General features: G+C 36.2%; 1 protein-coding gene across 8 annotated transcripts in view; it reads right to left on the bottom strand.

Moving 5' to 3' along the window:
* The window catches only part of ZC3H13 (zinc finger CCCH-type containing 13), a 49468-nt gene that overhangs the window by 23514 nt on the left and 6804 nt on the right, over positions 1-19150 (bottom strand). For 4 of the 8 annotated variants that reach the window (XM_056327456.1, XM_056327459.1, XM_056327458.1 and 1 more), the window contains 6 exons: positions 13399-13510; positions 6927-7035; positions 4767-4906; positions 3868-4019; positions 2357-2554; positions 801-974 (listed from right to left, as the gene is read on the bottom strand). In XM_056327456.1, coding sequence (XP_056183431.1) covers positions 801-974; positions 2357-2554; positions 3868-4019; positions 4767-4906; positions 6927-7035; positions 13399-13510 — 885 coding nt within the window. Of the gene's footprint in view, positions 1-800; positions 975-2356; positions 2555-3867; positions 4020-4766; positions 4907-6926; positions 7036-13398; positions 13511-18951; positions 19062-19150 lie in introns of those variants that run through there. The other 4 variants (XM_056327462.1, XM_056327461.1, XM_056327464.1 and 1 more) reach the window with 2 other exon arrangements.

Raw genomic sequence — 19150 nt, 5'->3', positions numbered from 1 at the left:
GCTTAAGACTCTTAGGACTGCTGAATGGATGGGTTTTATTTTGCTTGTTTTATCAGCATGCAGATATATGTGACATCTGGCGTCTTCCCCTCATCCTTCAACAGAAGTGCAGGAGATAAGTATGCCTCCCTCTCCATTATACGGACATAGGACTGTAGCAGTATTTAGCACTGCCTTTCTAAACCTAAGCTTACAGACTCCTTCAGCCCAAAATAAGAAGCCTCCTTCTTTCTTTTTAATGGGTGGTAAAAGATTTTTTTCCTAAGGCCTCTAGAACTAGCAGGATGATATCTTCCCTGAAGCTTTCTGCAAGAGTGGTCTCTGAAATTGTCCTCATATTGTACTGTTTAGCCAGCTGTGCTTGATTTTCAGGAAAGATTTGTAGAGGCAAAATCTGTTACCCATTCTAGAATGGAGAAACCCTGCTCCTTCCCCATCTCCAAGACAGAAGACTTCTCATATTTTCTACTTTTTAAGAAGGGGGAAGGTGAGGAAAAGAGAAAAAAAAAAATTCCAAAGGATCATAGACTATGCCTCATATCAGACTTCTGAAGTTCCACCTGAAGCTGAACAGCTGAGAGGAACTGATAAACGGAAGCCCATATCATGACTTGTGTTCTTGACATGACAGGTACTCTCAACATAGTAATTTGGCAAAACCCCGAAAGTCTCGGAGCTCAAGTGTTTGAGGCACACACATACCCACAACAGACACACATAAACAAGTAGTCAAACCAACAGAAGAAGCTTCTAAATTAGAACTATTCATGGAAATAAAATACATGCAATTGACCTCCTACCTGCGAGAGGGTGAGAAGTTATGTTTGTGAGTGGTTGACTTGGCTGGAGCTCGGGAGGTCTGTCTTCGCCTTGCAGCAGGTGGTGAATACTCCCTGGAAGGGGAAGAATTACTGCCAGAATGATCTGCAGGACTAGGAGAATGCTTCTGTCTATGGGAGCTTTCAGAGGGATCCCTGGGAAACATAAACAGCAGGTTGTTTAACAGGTGTAATACGGCATTAGTACATTTCTAAGAAATTACAAACAACTTCAAGACAGAACCTGTTCTTACAAGATCAGGAACTATCTTAGAGTCATTTGTTCCATCTAGGATTTCACATATGAAATTACTTTAATCTAGCAAAACTTAAGAGTGCAAGATATACACTAAAGTTCTCGCTAATCACTGGACTGTAAAATAGAAAACTAGAACATGTAAAACCAAAAATATAGTCTTTTAACTTTACCTAATACTTAATGTGGCCATGAAATGGAATCCCTATCAATGGAGAATTATCTTGCAACCCTATTTAAAAAAATTTTGTAATGTCAGAACTTTATTTAAGAAGCCTCAAGCTCACAGACATTTTCAAACACTCACCACAGTTGCAAATGGATGAGAGATCTGTCGGAACCTTCAACTATTTCACTTACTGTACACCATGAAGATTTGACATTATTTCTTAATTATTATTATTATTTAGGAAAAAAGACACAAAAATCCAACACTGAAATAAAAGGCTGTAGTCACTACAGCAATATCTGATTATAGTACGATAAGCCAAGTACTCTCTTAGTCCTTTCATCAGCACTACCTAGAATGTTCTTTTCTACTGCTTATGACCTCCTTCCAGTAATGGAGTGTTAAAGCATGAGGAAATAATATATTTTAAAGTATGGTGTAACTTATTTAATCAATTAAAAATACACAGTTCAGCAGTCTTCCACTCCTTAGTCTTCACTATACATTAGAAAGCAAACCCATATACCGACACATACCCTATTTTCATCAAGGGAATACAGGACTTAAAAATGACGATGATCTATTTTTCAACTTAAATAGATGCTTATGCTTCAGAAAATAATGGGAATAGTCATAGTAATCCACCATTTGAGAGAGAGAGAGAGATAAGCAAAAGTGAAGTAATGCTAAAATGGCAGTAGTCTTTGACTGCTACAGAAATAGTTTTTGATTAGGGAGAGTTTAAACATGCCACTGCCAATTTAGAAAGATATTAGTCCTCTAAAGATTTCAGAAAAGCAGGCAAGCGGACAAGTGAACGACTCTGATAAAGATTTTGGCAAATGAATTGCTCCATTGGTGAAGGTCCAGCTTCCTGAGAAGTAGTGAATCTCTCCAAAGGGCACTTTACAAGCTTACTAAGTTATGTAATTAAGCCTACCAATCTGATAGTTCTAGTCTATCAATCTACCTAACGCACGTAAAGTATTTAATGAGTATTGAAAAGGTTCTTGGCAGAGCAGGTATAAATCCCTTATTATTCAGTGTTTAAAAAAATAACCTGAAAAGCAAGGTTACATTAACGTTAGAAGCTAATAAAGCAATATAACTTACCTCTGCTTCTCTTTTTTCTCCTTGTGCCTTTCAAAGTCACGCCCTCTCTCTTTGACCTCCCTTGTCTTTTCTTCTGAACGTTCTTTCGCCTTATGTTTTTCTTTGTGTTTTTTCCCCAGGGGAGTTTCCTCTTGTACTGGAGGAGGAGGACTAGGGGTACGAGGACCCTTCTTTTTACTCTGGTTACTTTTAGAACTCCTAGAGATAAATTAACAGCAGGGGTGGGGGCAAAATGAAGGACTGTCAACTATTTCAAGTAATTATTTCTCCAGTATTGGCAGGAAAGTTACAATGTAAAGGACCTTGGAGCTTTTATGATAGGAATCACCACTCCATTAGCACAGAGTGTTCAGTAACTGTACGTGACTGAAGGGTAAATGCAGACGGTAAAAACTCACACTGAGTTCTTCAATTTAAAACCTTTATTTCTAAAGCAAGTGAACAAAAACAGGAATTGCTCCTGTTCAGACAGAACTAGTGTTCAAACTCAAAATGCCCTTGCATGAACTGCACACATCAGAGGACCAGAACTCTGCAGAGTATCTTGCCTGTTCAGACTCCTGTTTCTGCAATGCAATACCCCAATCATATGCACAAAATGACTTGAAAAAAATCATGTCTTCTTTTTAACGTTAGCTACCTGACACAGGATAGAGCATCCAAATATTTTTGAATATGCATCTCACAATATGAAATAGTATACATCTTTCCATATAAACTACTGCTGACATAAACCCTATAAACCAAATATCACTGCATGCTGAATGTCAGTAGCATTCTAGCCCATGCTGTACACTCATGCAGCAGGCACAACATAGTTTTGTACCTATTTTAAAGGGTTTTTTTACTTAGCAAATACAAAAGTGTCTGCTTACACTGCTACAGTACTTACTTTCCTATCTAAAAGCTGTAAGCAGTGACTGAAAAGGTCCTGCAGCCAGCAAGAATTATAAACAGGTTTTGGAGATTGACCTTTTGTGGCAAGGTGCCCAGTTTCAACTTCCTGTGATTTTCACGTACCTGGGCCTTACCTTTCCACCCCACTCCACATCCTCCACTTCTTTTCCCCTCCTAAATTCTGAGAAATTCCCTGCCTTGAAAGTCAAACATTATTTCCTGAACATCAATATGCAATACCAAAAGAATCTGCAGTCAATCAAATTTTAAACATTTTACTTCAGTCTACAGGAGCTACTTCACAGGTTGAAGCATCTCAAATAAAACTGCTTCCCACTTTGTAATGGTTTGCATTTCCTTATCGCCTGCCAGACTCTAGATACTCGAAAAGACCTGCTTGTAAACCATGAAATCAATCAACTGACAACTACATGCATCTAACAATTTTTTGCATAAGATGATTCAGAGTGCACAATTTAGAGACCTTCCCCTAAAGTTATTTAATCAAAGGCCTGAAAGCAAGGAAAATGAAAAACCATATTAATTATGAAAACCCCAATAATAAAAATCCGCATCATTCTGTTCTTTCTCACAAGATGCATCGACATACTGACCTTTGCTGATCCAAAAGTGGGGAAGACACAGTAGATGCTTTCTTTTCTTTCTTACTAGCCGAAGATGCTTTGGGACTGGATCTTCGTTTTGGAGATTTGCTAGACTTTCTTGGTGATGGTGATAATTTAGATCTAACCACCTCTGGAGAAATCTTGAGGAAAAGAATATATTAACTGGTAAGATACTGATGCTCAAAAGCTTAACTGTATGTTGATATGTGTGTCAAATACGTAAATTCAGTATCATCCCACATCCGAGATCTTAACCATGTACACATCTACCTCAAATAAAGTAACCACACTGTTTTCAAAGAACACCATAAAGGGAAGACAACAGGAAAATGGTGGGGGAAGAGAAGATGCACTCTGTAATACATTACAAAAACTGTTACTACAAGTTTAAAATCAGTACTTTCCCATATAGCACTCAAGTTTGAAAAAGAAAGAATTCCTTTCAGGGTTTTGGTTTTGTGGTTTGTTTTTTTTTTTTTTTTTTTACATCTTCACCAAAATGTCAGGGTTTCTAACACTTACAGCTTTGCCTTTGTCACTCTACTCTGTTACTACAAGACATGTTGGAAAAGCAGCTTGGCAAATGGCTTGTGTTTTCTTCTACACATCTTCTCTGTTAAAGGTTAGCTTTTTATCATTAACATGCATTAAATCCTACTCATTTTATAGCTAACTTCATAAAAAGAAAACTTGGTTATGGTGCTGAATGACTGTCCGAATACTCACAACTAATATCCAAGTCACATACTAAGTTATACACCTACATACTTGCTACTATGTAACACAATAGCACATTGGTAGCCCAGGAAGCTCAAGTCTTCCAGGAAACAATTTTATGAAGCAGCTGATGACTTATTATTTTAATTTCACATTTACGTAATACAAACCTCTTTTTTAATGACTATTTCTTCTCGTTTCTCCATGTTTTCCTGTTCCAATTTCATGAGTTCTCTCTGAATCTTTTGGCGCTTCATTTCCAAAGACAGCTCATGATCATAATCATAATTAACATCTCCATTATCAGAGTCTTTATTTAAAAAAAAGAAAATAATTAGTAAACAATTACATATGAAATAATAATATGTAGCATACTGGATACCAAGCATAAGTATTTCTGTGACTTTTAAGCAGTGTATGAATGGCTCAATGAAGCTAAGCCAATCTTTTCTCTAATTATGTGTGTAAACCTGAAATAACTCCAGTTAGTTCCATATAACCTGCAGTTAAATTCATAAGCTTTATTTAAAAAACACCTTAACTTTTTTCAGAGACCTGCATCAATTATTAAAGCTGAGGTAGCACGGGAAACCCAGGAAACCATTTATTTATATTTAAATAACAAAAAAAAAATTAAGAGTGTGTCTTCACAAAGATCAAAAATATGTAGAGCACTATTTAATTGGGAAATCTCACATGGAACAGGTTTAAATAGTGATGCTTGATACTAAAGAATTTTGTTTAACAGAGCATCCCACAAATCAATTGATACACTTGATTACATCTACAAATTGATTTTAAAATAAAAGAGGTCTGTATGACCTCTTTCACTGGATAAATGCATATCTTAAGAGTTTATTTCTGGTTTTACAACATTATTACTGTTTGGTTTTCACATCAGAAAAGGTGATTATTTCACTTACTTCATTAAGTCATGGCTAGCTTATACCATACGCTTCAAGCCTTGAAATCTTACTGAAAATTACAGCAGTTTTACTCACCCTGTTTACATGTATTTTGTTAATGGTTATTTAAGTCATGCTCAAAAAACACTTCAGGAAAATAACTGTCAGAGAAAAGATGACTTCATTAAAAAGTCATTAGCTTTCACTCCCCTTCCTACACACAGGAACTATATAAAAGGTTTTGCAATAACTAAACTGAAGTCTACAAATTCCATTCATATGTCACAAATGCACGGGAACAGCTTATAGGGAGGTACATTTCCTAACAACATAGGTTCTTTCCCAGACCACCTGTCTGCTTACATAGCACTCACTAGAACTTTAAGAGACAGTAATTCTACTTCATCCACATACCTATGATTAACACGATCTTGAAAAAAACCCATAATCCTCAAGCTGAAAGCCTCAGTGTCTAAGAGTTAAGACATTCATACTATATATTTAAATAGAACTTGAGGGTTTTATATTCCAAATTTTTTTTTTACTTCAATTCTATTTCCATGCATACATATCATAGGTCAACGCTTCTTAAATCACGCTGAACACAAAATTTAGAAAGGAATGAAAATATATTATGGCTACTTTTCTGTTCGTGTATTGTGCTTACGATACAGCAAAACAGTATTCACAATACTTACAGCACATACTACAGAAAAGCTACCTACTTAATGAGATCTATGGAGGAGCTCCATTCCACAAACAACTTGTATATACTTTCTTGCAAATACATACATTTTAACTGAATTCACTCAGAATGTATCAGAATTCCTATCTTCTCTTGCAATATTGTAACTACTTCTGAAATACTGAACACTTAAACCAAACAAAAAAACACCCAAACAGAAACAACAGAAAGTAATGCAAGATTCTTGCTCTCCTTCAAGTGTTTTCAGAACATAACTAGTTCAATTTTATCTTCAGCTGTTGTTATTCTCATGAAACCCTTGTTAATGAGACAGGTCACATCATTACAAATTATGCAACAAAAACCTGCTGACTTTTTAATTCAAAGAAGCTATGCTCTCTCCTCAGACCGACCAGTTTCCAAAGTACTTTGGATGTAATGTGGATTCAACTAGTGATCTAAATGTGAAAGGTTCAGCCACTGAGTAGCCTATGGCCAAGTTCCTTGTTGTCCCAGGAATCAAGAAAAAAAAAAGCTTATGTTTTTAAAGTAAGTTGGTTTTACCACTCTTAACAGTCCAACTCAGATTGCTCCTTTGCTCTCCTCCAAAAATAAACATTAATGGCTACAGTGTAATAGTGTTCAAGAGACCAGATCTTCAGGCATTCTGCTTTACACACAGCTCAGTAATCTTGCAATTCTTTGAGCTGTAGGAGGACTCCTAGTTTAATTATACTTACCTTCTCTATTTGTTTCCCAATCCCCATTTTCCTCTTCACTTTCTGGTGTTCTCTCCTTCGTAATTTTGATATCCTCCTTTTCTCTATGTCTTCCTCGTGAAGACTCTTTCTATAAAGGGAAAAATGCTGCATTAGAGTAAACAACTTTATTTTAAGAGAAGCCTGAAGAAGCAGGTATGTTTTACATGGTATTTTGGCTGTTTCTTTTTTATAGTACAAAAAGCATTTTCCCCTTTAGGCTGTTGAACAAATACCTTCTTAAATAAGCAGAGACTCCACAGGCAACATGTTCTAATGCAATTTCATATAATCAATATGCAAATAGCAGATGGGGAAAAGAGAAGAGAGTATTCATAAGAGGGTTTAAAGGCAGGGCAAGAATCAAGCATGTATCAGAGAATAAAGTTTAAAACACGAACTGAAAGAACAGAGCAGGTTCTTGAGACCAGAAGTTTAATGAACTTTGAAGAGTATAATTTTAACAGCCTGGGTAAGAGTTCTCAGCTGTAAGTAAGAATATTTATTGGCAATGCAGATGAGCCTCAGAAGCTGAGCTGTTTAACTCTCCAAGGATTAAGAAGGGGGGTGGGGGGGAATAATGAAAAAAAAACCCACAGAGACCCTTGGCTGGCAGAAGGAAGGGGAAAAACATCTAAAGCAACACACTGGAATCGAGTTTTGTTGATAGCTTTGTATTTGACCTTTCACTGTCCCCAAGCTATTAGGCAAGTCTAGCTATTGCAATAGCACCCATTTTGCATGTGGCAGATGGTCCCACAGGCACCTGAGGAAGCCAGAGACTATTATTACAGGAAAGAAGGTAATTTCAAAAGGCAACTGAACCTGTGCTGCTCTTCTCCCCCTGCTAAATTCCAGTAGTAAAGCTGCACAACTGCATCATTGCCTCTGCTGAAGTGACATTCTCTAAATAATCAACCTAAGCTCCAGTGGAGTACAGGGCAAAGTTTTTCCACTATTTGCGGGGTGGGGTAGGGAAGAACATTCAAGCTTAGCAGTATCTCGGGTTTATTTATTAAGTAGAAAATCAGAAAGAGCAAATAATGAAAGTCTGTCCCATATCCCTTTCGTTCTCACCTCCCATAGTGCCTTCTTTTTGGGATTCATCAGTGTTGGTATGTAGGAACCTTTGGTTTTATGCCAAGAAAAGGAGATGCCTGAAAATTTCACTACCTATTCCTTAATGGGAGTTAGATCTTGAGTAAAATTAAATCCTTAACGTCACCTTAGAAATACAGTAAGGAAATAACATTGTGGATAGTCACTCCCAAATGAGTAAAATTCAACTATTCCTTCTTATTCACTAACAATGTTAAAATCTTATCTCTGGTGTAATGGCGTAAACGATGACAGAACAAGTACTGCAATTATTTTACCTAGTGAACTAAACCAGATGCTTCAATGCACAGTTATCTTCAAGCTTCTCATCTTGATACATTCAGTATATCATATTCAAAACTTTAGAAAGTTTGGAAAAAACTGACCAGTTGCTATGTAACATGAAGGAACTTCACATTAAAGAACTAATTTGTGTCATGTTTAATTTAAAGCAGCTTGCAGAATAAGGAAAAAAAAAAAGTTATTTTTTTCTCCATTTCATGACAGGATCTCTAAAATGTTGCATGAGATCCTAAACTATCAAGTCATGTTTGTTGCTCAGACAAGTCTACACATCAACTAAGCCATCATCACAATAAAGGCATTTCAGTCGAAGAGCAAGAATTGTACTACGCTTTAAAGCACACTGCTTTACCAGAAAATTACTCTGATGAGATCTGCAAATCTGTAACTTTATCAACAAGCCTCTCCTCTAACCATTTTTTTTAAGAGTATCTTTATTTTTCTAGACTGCCCTCCTTGAAGGCTGCATCTGTTCTATTAAACTGTGTACTGCTATATACTCCAACTCATTCCTAGAATATAAACAAACAATAAACAACTTCTTAAACACAAATACTGGTTTCTATTAATTCAACACTATTTGTTACTAGCAAACTGAAATACACGTTAGGACATCCTCTATATACTGATTTAAAAAAAACCTTCTCAAAGCCAGTTCCCCAAATAAGTTGTTAGCAGAGAATGTGCAGGTAAGACAGAATGCTTCAAGACCAATTTAATAACCCATGTTAAAAAAACTGCGTAGCCTGTATGTATCTCGCCTATTCTCCAGACTTACAACCAACCACAAGCATCCTGAAACAGCCTGTATTTTCTCCTTTCAATGGAGAGATTCAGTAGTGGCACAATCATACTTCTGCAGAACTGAGAACAAAAACATCTACGAAAAGATTTTTATTGCATTACTGAATATAGGGGAAAGGAATAGACAATTTTCATACAAGCATGCTATTTTACAAGTCAAGACAACTTGATCCGAGCCCATTCATACACTAAATCACTTCAGTTTAGTTATCAAGAAAAAAGATCCTGGTAATATTGCATCTTGAAAAACAAATCTCAGTTTAGAAATTGAGTATATTTTCCTGGGGCAAGTAAATGAAGAACTTAAGTTATGATGGTTTAGAAGTCATATTTGAATTTTCTCTTTGAAAAATCTTCAACATATTCCTTTTATTGTACTTGTTCCACTTAGAACACATTTAATCCCCTCGTACTATGGGGAGTAATTTTTCCTTCATATCCTTACACAGGCTTTTTTTCGCCTCTCCCTTAATAAGCCAAGAATAATATAAGACAAGCTCCTAAAGGCCAATAGCGTGTCTTTCACTTGCACTTGAAGATGCTGTATCCACTGCAGACTCTAAAAAGTGCCATTTACTAGATGAGAAACAATGAACTTTTATAATATAATTTTTTACTGAAAAAAACATTGTAGATTGTCCTAAGAGTAAACAACAACTTAGTAGACTTTGTCTATGCTGTTTTCAGGTATGTGCTCACAGTTAAACTATTTACATGTGCTGGATAGATGATTACAGTTTCATGTTGACATTCAGGAGAAATGCTACTTAAGATCAAGAAGTGCTATTTTGCCAACACCAACGGAGAGAATATTTGTAAGACTCTTACAGCCTACAATTCTTAGAAGGCAGAAGCTTCAGTTTCAGCCTTAGTACACGTACACGCAGCAGCAATATTAACTAACTCAAAAGCACAGCTTCCTTTAAATCTAGAATAAGCTATCACGTATTGCAGCTAGAATCTTTTGGGCAAGCACAAAACTATTTTACTCTAGGTATAACACCTTTATAGCGTAAGCTACTACCACCCTACACAAACATAGAAGAAAATGGACCTGAAGTTTCCCTGAAATGGGCAGGTATTGTTTCCATTTCAGAGATGCAAGACAATGCTGACTATCCATTTCCAGTGGAGATACTCAAAAGCCACAGTGACAAAACCCACAGACATGAAACAAGTGGTAAAGATTCCTTACAAAAACCTTTCCTAAATGTACATTCAAGTTCTTCCCACTGTTTCTCCCAAATTACACACAACTCCCAGGTAATACTTCACATACTGCAATGTAACTGTCTTCTCATAATATGGAGAAAAACGCAACATAAAAATTTCCGACTAAACACAATAAAGGCAGTAACCTTATCTAATTATTTGCATAATAATTGATATACTAACATACAGTGCTGAAATAATTCTGAATACAGATCTGAGATTCACAGAAACAACTGAGTTCAATGTAGTTGTCCACGTAACGCAGCATATTCCCTCTGAAAATAACAATACAAGATGTGAAGAAATAGTAAGGGATATAGTCTACAAGCTGTCCATATAGGAAATTTCTAACTAAATATATACAGATTGTACTAGTTATGTTTCCAAAAACCAAGAAATCTCTTCTAAAAATATTTTATACTAGTTACACTGTCTCAACTTTTTGTGGAACCTATTCAGGTTTTTGACTGTATCTTCTGGCAATCAGGCAGAATTGTCATATATAACATAAAGAGCATTTCACCTTGTCATTCTCAAATTTGCCACTCTTTCTACTACGATAAAGTATGAATATGACGCATCTAATTTACATTCTCTCAACCACACATTACATACATTTGCCACATGTCCTTTCTTCTCTGCAGTCTTTCTCACCTCCTTGCCCACTTCAAAAAGACCTTCAACTGTATTCTCTTGCACACAGGTGATCACAACCAACCAGCATTTCAAATAAAACGGGACCATGAATTTCTACAGCATAATATTGATCTAATTTCATTTTTATATACCTGAGTGTTTGCTTCTGCAGCTGTGACTGCACTTTGAACAGATGGTTTCATTGAGCTGTCCACAATAACTTCTTTTTCTACTGGATAGTTTCAGTTACTTTTAAAATATTCATTCATGATTTTTTGTTTTAAATGCTTTCTTCATTGTGCATTACCTTGCACTTGCCAACAGCAAGTTTCATCTGCCATTGCTGGAAACTATCTTTCCCCAACCCCTATGGCATTCCTCAGACTTCAGTATCTCAACTACTGTTTTCATATCTTCTGCAAAGTTTGGCATTTGGGATGTCCAAAAGTTTTTCAAGATTCTTAAAAAGTTATAGGTCTTTAGATAAGCACCACAGCATCCTCTGTAACTTCATCATTTGAAAATAATCTAAAATTTTCCCCTTAGCTGGCTGATAAGCCCGACAATATTATATCTGCTATTCTGACTACCTACACACCCCCAAAAACCTTGCTTCAAAAGCAGCTATTTAAGTTTCACCTGTATCAGACAGTTCTCTTAGCCACTACCCTCTATTAAAGTTTCAGGCTAGTAGACTGGTGAAGCACAAACTTTGTCTGAAGGAACAGTGCTGCTTTTTTAAAAAAAAAAAAACAACCCACAATTATGAAACTTTTTATTGAACAAGCTACTTGTTATTTCAAAACAAAGTTAAGATTTATTATCCAGCTCCTCTGTTATCCCAAAAGCTTTAACAAGAGATGGAAACATCAGATACTACATCTCCACCATAGTAGTAGCTGTAACAGTGGAGCAAGATCTATGTTAACAGTTCAGTCACTTCGGTCTTCTGTTTGCTTAGATATCCTGGTTCTTTGCAATGCCAACTTCTGACGACTGCCCCTCTTCATCTACTTTTTCCAGAATATTTCCTTTGGATAGCCCGTATTTTGAGAGTTGCCTCCGCGCAAATAATACAAAAGCTCAGTGGTTTCCTCAGCCTTGTTTTATGAGATTCAAGCAAAGCATTTTTTTTCCTCTGTAGCATGCTTATCCTGTAAATACTTATTTGGTACTTGAACAGACCCACTAATTCTTCAATTCCTTTTGATTCCTGCTTCCAGTTTCACCTTTACTTGGGATTTAGTTGTTTAAGAGTATTTTATTATTACATTAATAGAACACTATAAAAAGCAGGGTTAACTAACCAAAAGTAAGAATTACATCAAAATTAGAGTTGTACCAGGACAGAAAAAGTTACAGTAAATTTTTAATAACGGTTGGAAAAAACACTTTTCCCACCAACCACGTACTCAATAACTGAACAGTTTATTCAAACTATTAGAAAATAAAAGGAACACATTCAAGAGTAAAAAGATTGAAAGTTTACACAAATTAACAGCAACTGAAAACATGATCGGAAGGTAAGCCATTCTGTTAATTTAACGATAACAGCTGCTGTTGATTTCTTTACACCTGACAAAAATCCAGTTTACACAGCAAGTAGGAACCGACCGAGGAAAAAAAAAAAATGCTGTTAATACCTGCAGAAGCAAAACCAATTTTTCACAAATAAAAACTTGTAATCATTATTCATATGAAGATGGTCTTAAAAAACATGACACAGGAATAACTGGTGCTATTGTTACACAGGTGCAGGGTCACACTACAAGCTTCTGCCCCTATTTTTTTGTAACAAAAGGAACAGATAACACAAATTAAAAATAAGTTAACTTCTGATATTTGAGGGGTATAGGGCTGTAGAAGGATGATTAAAAAATGAGAACAATAACGAATGAATTTTATGCAAAATCCAAAAGTGAGCAGCTGGGATGCCTGATGAGTATGGGATGAGGGCAAAATGAACCAGCACAACAGTAACTGCATGGTCTGATCAAAAGCAAATTTGAGATGAATAACTGGAGTCGGGATGCATGTATACAATGGACATGAATAAGTGTTGGGGGAAACAGTGGATGATTGGAACAACAGTTAATACACTTTCTTGGTAATAATCAAAGAGTCTGCACTGTTATTAAATACCTGTTTATCAGTGTTTAGAACATATCTTAGTCTGCTGGATTTATAAAATCTTTGGGAACCAAAAGACCAGAAAGTGCTATAAAATTGCAAAATAATACAATCATTAAGACACTTCATAATAAACATGCCACATGCTATGTACAAAATGATCAGTCCATTAAAACATTTTAAACATTACAAGTCACCACAATCAGGTTTCTAGGACACACTGCCCAACTGCTACTGAGGGATTCTGGAGTTCTGCAAACTCCATTCTTACCCTAACAGGAGAGGATGATTCCTCTGTACTTCGTTTCTGTGGCTCTGACTCAACATCTTGACGTTTGTTCTTCATTCTTTCCCGAAGATCTCCAGTGGGTCTTTCTGGCGACCTGTATAATACAGAAACATAATATAACCAGTTCTATGGGACTATTTTTAAAGGAATACAATCTGTCTTTTAATTATCTTTTTTATTAGTATATATAGAAAGATCTAAACCTCCCACCCAGAAACAAAGTGGATGAATAAAAAAAGATTCCATTTTAATGAGCTTAAGCGTTCTAAAAATCGAGCTCTTTCAGAACACCAGGAAGACTTGACTCTAAGAAGAGAAATTACTGCATGTATATATGGCATGACTCAGGAACTATAGATCAGCTTCAGGTGGTCCTATCCAGAACAAATCTTTTTCTGATCATCATGCAAATGTGTTTCACAAACACTCCTACCAAGTCTTTCAAGATATTCTTTACCCTTCTCCACATTCTAAGCTGTGCCAATTTTTGATATATTTTTTTTAAATATATACATATATATATACACACAATTAACACAGAGTCAAACTAGTGTAGACTAGCAGTGATAGTCACACAGAAGCACAACTCTGAATACAGATGAAGTCTGCAAGTGGAGATAACAGGATCTAGGTGCCATCCTCCCATGACCTTGCTGAGTGCCACAAAAAAACCTGTTGCAGGACTATGCACCAGAAAATCACTCTTGGAGGCCTCTTCCATTTTCTATCTTGCAGTAACATAATTATTTCATTATTTAATTAAAAAAATATTGCATTAACTCTACTCTAAAGTCACACAGCTAAGGTATATTTCCTGTAAAATGTATTACTGTGATGTGGAGAGGGGGAACATCTTACACTACCACAAGACATCTATACAACTTTGTCACCTCTTACTATGGATTCACAAGTTCATTTACACTTATGCACTAAAAGAGAACAACCCTTGCATTCAAACTAGCTCCTAAGCAAAAGGGATGCATGAGCTGCTTCAAATGATCTTTCAGTTCAAGAAAGCAAATTTTCTCTTCATGTAAGTCTGGCTTGAACCTGAGTCTGGTATTTCTGTGATGACTGTTAGCCATAATTACAGATTCTTCTGTGAACTGGCTGTATGAAAGTACTGGATATGTACCTGTCAGTTTACACTAAAGAATCAAAGAGATGCTGATGCTGCCTTAGTTGATTAGAAGAGTTATATATAATACTTAAGTAATGAAATTTACATTTGTTGTTTTTCAGATTGAATTAGGGTTTCCATTTAGAAAGCGTTCTTTCTCCCACCCTTCCTGTGTCACATAATACACAAAGGGTAAACTGTCTTTCACAGCTTATGCATACAAAAACCTGAATTAGTATGATGTCATTTCCAACCTGTGCATTTTTGAAACAGTAACTGGTTTTCACTTCCTCCTTTGCAAAGTTACCTATATTGAATCCTTTAAACTGCATCACATTGTTAAGTGTTTTAGGATCTAAGAAGAAAAAGACCAATGACTGCTCTCATTTTTAAATGCATTTAATTCTTCATATAGTTGTAAATACAGGTCAATCTAGATCAGAGGAAAGGTACAAAACAGTAGCGTGTTGCTCTTTTCAGCACTAAGGATCAAATAATATCCAGCATATAAAGCTAAACAAGTCATCTTCTTTGCACACATGATTATATCCTCTTTAAAGTGACTGGCTTTAGCAAAGGTATCTTTTTTTCCCCTCTTTCCATCTTAGAAAGATAATTCCTTTGCATTACCAAAACTCTCTGAAGCATACCATCAGCTACCTAAAAAAATAAACTGTCCTTCAACATTAAAAAGGCAATTCAATGCCTTATTTTTTAATAATATTTCAGCTACGGCACAAAGGATTTGGATCTGTGAAACAAAGTTAATTTAACAGGCAAAAAGATTATAGATAATGTACTAGAAACACTGTTCCTCAAGAGGAGCAATTTCAGGAAAAAACCCAGTAGCTGAAGGAGAAAGCAAGAGAACTTATGCTGAATGCAGCTCATGTACTTTCTAAACATCTGATATTTTAATCTTTTTTTATTTTTTAAGTTATATGCTGGAGTGAAAAAGCAACCAAACTATTTCACCCTCCATTAATACTTTTTTCAGTATGGGAAGGAAGAAAAAACCCATTTTGTCAAAACATTATTCAAATCTACTTAAAGATTACAAAAGTTATCAAAAAGAAACAAAAGATACAAAAGAAATCACAGAAATTAAAAAAGCTTCAGAGCTGGGGTTTGTTTGGGGTTTTTTTGTTTGGTTTTGTTGCTTTGGGTTTGCGGGTTTTTTTCAGCTTTATGAGAACGCTGGAGCAAACTCATGGTAACCATCCTACCCTTCCTTCCCCAAACACATCATAACCCCCCCAACTGTCTAATAAAGTAAGATTGAAAATTTGTCAAATGTTAAGAAATAACTACTCAGAAAGCTGTGAGCATTTTTAGATACTTCAGAAAACAGTGCTTAATGCACTGAAAAACAAGCTGGTCTACTACCTGTAGTAGTAGGTACTGCTTTCTTTCAGGTGTACCACAGTTTTAATTTTTACACAATGGCTTCTTTTCTACATAACTTTCCCTCTGCTTCCCTCCAAAAGGGATCTTAGGTTATTCCTGGTAAAATGCACACTGCTGAATTTCAACAGATAACTACAGTTTTACCTCTACAGTTTAAGATTATGTGGTTAGACTGCAACTGGTAGAACCTTTCACACAAAAGGCTCCACAGTATTATCCCTGTACACTGAAAGAAGAAAACTTCTCAATGAAAAATTTCTCTTTTATGACTTAACATTCTGCGCTGGGCCCATCTTTTAAGTAAGGCCTAACATGCAAAATTTCGTAATTTGAAATTTTAGCAGTGCAGTTAAGTGATTTTAAACAGCAGCACTTTCTGCAACAGTTCAGTCCTCCATATTCAGTGGCTTGGTTAGGAAAACGCACTTTCATACCAGCACCTCCATTTGCTTCTGTATCTCTTAGTGTCAGGAACAACCTACAAACAGGCACACATTACAACACACTTATCTGCGAATACCTGTGTGTATGTGCACACACACGTGTGTATAGGCATTGACAATTACTGGTGTATAATGTATGCATTATTACTGAATGCTCAGGAAACATCGTCCCATTTTTCAGTTTCCCACACAACAATATTTGAACCCTGCACAATCCATGTGTTCTTACCTATTATTACTGCTGGTTTGTTTTCTAAATCCAGTGTAATGATCCAGAATGAAGAGGACTGGATGGGCTAACAGAGGGATGCTACGATGGCATAGATCCTTACAAAAGTATAAGGGTACCAAGCAGGAAGCTGCCAAGCAACTACCCAACAATCTACAAGTGGAGCAAGAGAGCAAAACTCCTTGTGGGATATCATGTTTATAGACAGCTCTTTCCTTGCTAGCTTCTCCTTACTTCAGATACTTGGAAGACTGGCATGCCTACTCTAAGTTCTTAATTATCCTCATCAGGAAAGCTTTATATGTAAAAACATGCTAGGTTTTATTTTTGTAACAGCAAGACTAAAATTCATGCTGACAGCATTAATGCTGAAACAGTGTTATAATGAAATTAGATTTAAGAGTCTTTTTCACACTTTAGAGTCAAGTTTTCCTACTGTCTGGTGATGTTCTGAACTCTGGAAGGCATTATGGTCAGATAAAACCATTAACAATGGTATTTATTTCAGACAGGTATGGAATTGAAGGGCCAAGACAGAAAGGCAGCAAGACGTTCTTTGTCCTACCAAACTGCTTGCAAAGCAGACAAGAGACTTCACCAGCAGGCCTGGCTGAGCTCCCAGATAATTTAACAAGGGTACTGCTTGAACTCAATTGATGTGGAAGCAACGTTAGCTTGGCTTGCAAGAAGCCAATAAAACTGCATTCAAAATACTGGGACAACATTTGTAAAACTCTCTGTAACGTTAAATGGCATGAAAATGCCAACATTTTATTATGTACATAAACCAGCTTTTTCTGTGCCTGGCCAAGAGCTATCAGTAGAAACTTCTAAAGACAAACACGGGTTTTTTCATTTGACTGTTTTGGTTGGGGTTTTTTTTTGGTTGTTTTTTTTGTGTGGGTGGTTTTTGGGGTTTTTTTTTTTTGGGGGGGGCAGGGGGTGCAAGTAGGTAGGGGCTTCCACACCCTTTTTTTTTTTTTTTTAAGAACACCTTTATTAAATGCTGAATGTCAGGCAAATAAGCAGCAAGATTTGTCGTTTGACTTTTTCATACAGTCCTAGTAAAAAAAAAAAGTCAGCAATAAAATGAAGTAAATCAACATTACTCTTAAATGTCAGTGGTGACAGTGAAGCAGAAACACAGCTTTAGTCATTAAAAGAAATGTCACTTTTCTTGCAATGACCAAGCAGAACTACACACTGAGCGTTTCAAACATTGAAAGCCAGGAGAAAGTGACATTCTAACAGCTTTAAAATTTAATTTCTATCAGTAAATCACTCATTTTTCCCATTTGGAATACTCAGTACAGAACAGAATAAAATCTTTTCCACACCTAAAGAAACATTACACTCGGTGATATATTTTGTACCCCAGCTGCTACCACCCTAGAAGCAAAGAAAGATCAAACAAGCAAAGTCAAGATCATCCTCAGAGTATGCCACAGGAACAGGAAAAAGAACCAGAAACAGAACCCTAACCTCATGCCAACCTTCCTGTTGTTGCTTTATACTTTGATGCTTCAGTGTGCCCATCCATCATCTAGAGGTAACATTGACATTACTGTACCATTATGAAGCACAGCTGTTTGTAAAATGTGAAGCCTTCACACAGAGGTACTATGCTAAAACTGTACTATCTTGTCCTTTATAGCAAGAATATTACAAACTTACTGCCACATTTAGTTTCAGTTAAGTGTTACGCTACACAAAGGACAGTTGAAAAAAACATTTTAAAATTATAGTAACACACGAAGGGGCAGATAAAAAAATACTCTCTTCAGAAAAATGAAGTAGCTTTTTGGATCTCCTATGGTACAGGGTATTTGTTCTATATTTGAACAGAGAAAGTCACAAAACTATGTTTTAAAGAGAAGTGTTTTCTCACAACAGGAGAGAAAGCATAGACAACTTATTCATCAAATAATATAGCGAAGGCAGAAGGGCTGCAAGTATGTGAGTACTGCTGTAAGTAGCTTCAAAACAGCAATTTAGTAAAGGACAGAAAGGCATATCAGAAGCTGCAGTGACACTACACAAAAAATTAAGGTACTTGAACTTCCCATTTCGAAGTAATATAAGAAATTAATCTGTATCCAGCGGACTCCATTTTATAAAGCTACATACACACAAAAATCCTGGGAAAACCCATGGCAAGTTGCCAAATTAATTGTTTTGAGCAGCTTCACAATGCAATTGGTTATTGATGAAACATACCATTAGGCACACCACAGCATTTCACTTTAAAAAAAAAAAAAAAACAAAAACAGAAGACATAGTTGCAAAAGCTATTTTCCTACAGCATGTGAAGAATTCAAAGTGAGTTCTTGATTTACCTTCTATAACTGCTGCTATAGCCTTTACCTCGTGGTGAAGGGCCATGTACGAATCTACATGTGTTCCCATAGAGGCAGTTGCCAGTCTTCAGCCAGTTACGGCACTGTGTCTAAGAGACAGACATTACTGGGTGAATTTCACACTCATTTCTGGAAATACCATTGGTGTGAGTGTGACAGAACAAACAAATGACTCCAC

This window comes from Falco biarmicus, chromosome 2 (genome assembly GCF_023638135.1).
Source record: "Falco biarmicus isolate bFalBia1 chromosome 2, bFalBia1.pri, whole genome shotgun sequence".
NCBI lineage: Eukaryota > Metazoa > Chordata > Aves > Falconiformes > Falconidae > Falco > Falco biarmicus.
Note: the sequence above shows the minus strand (reverse complement) of the source record. Positions and strands in the feature narration are given on the sequence as shown.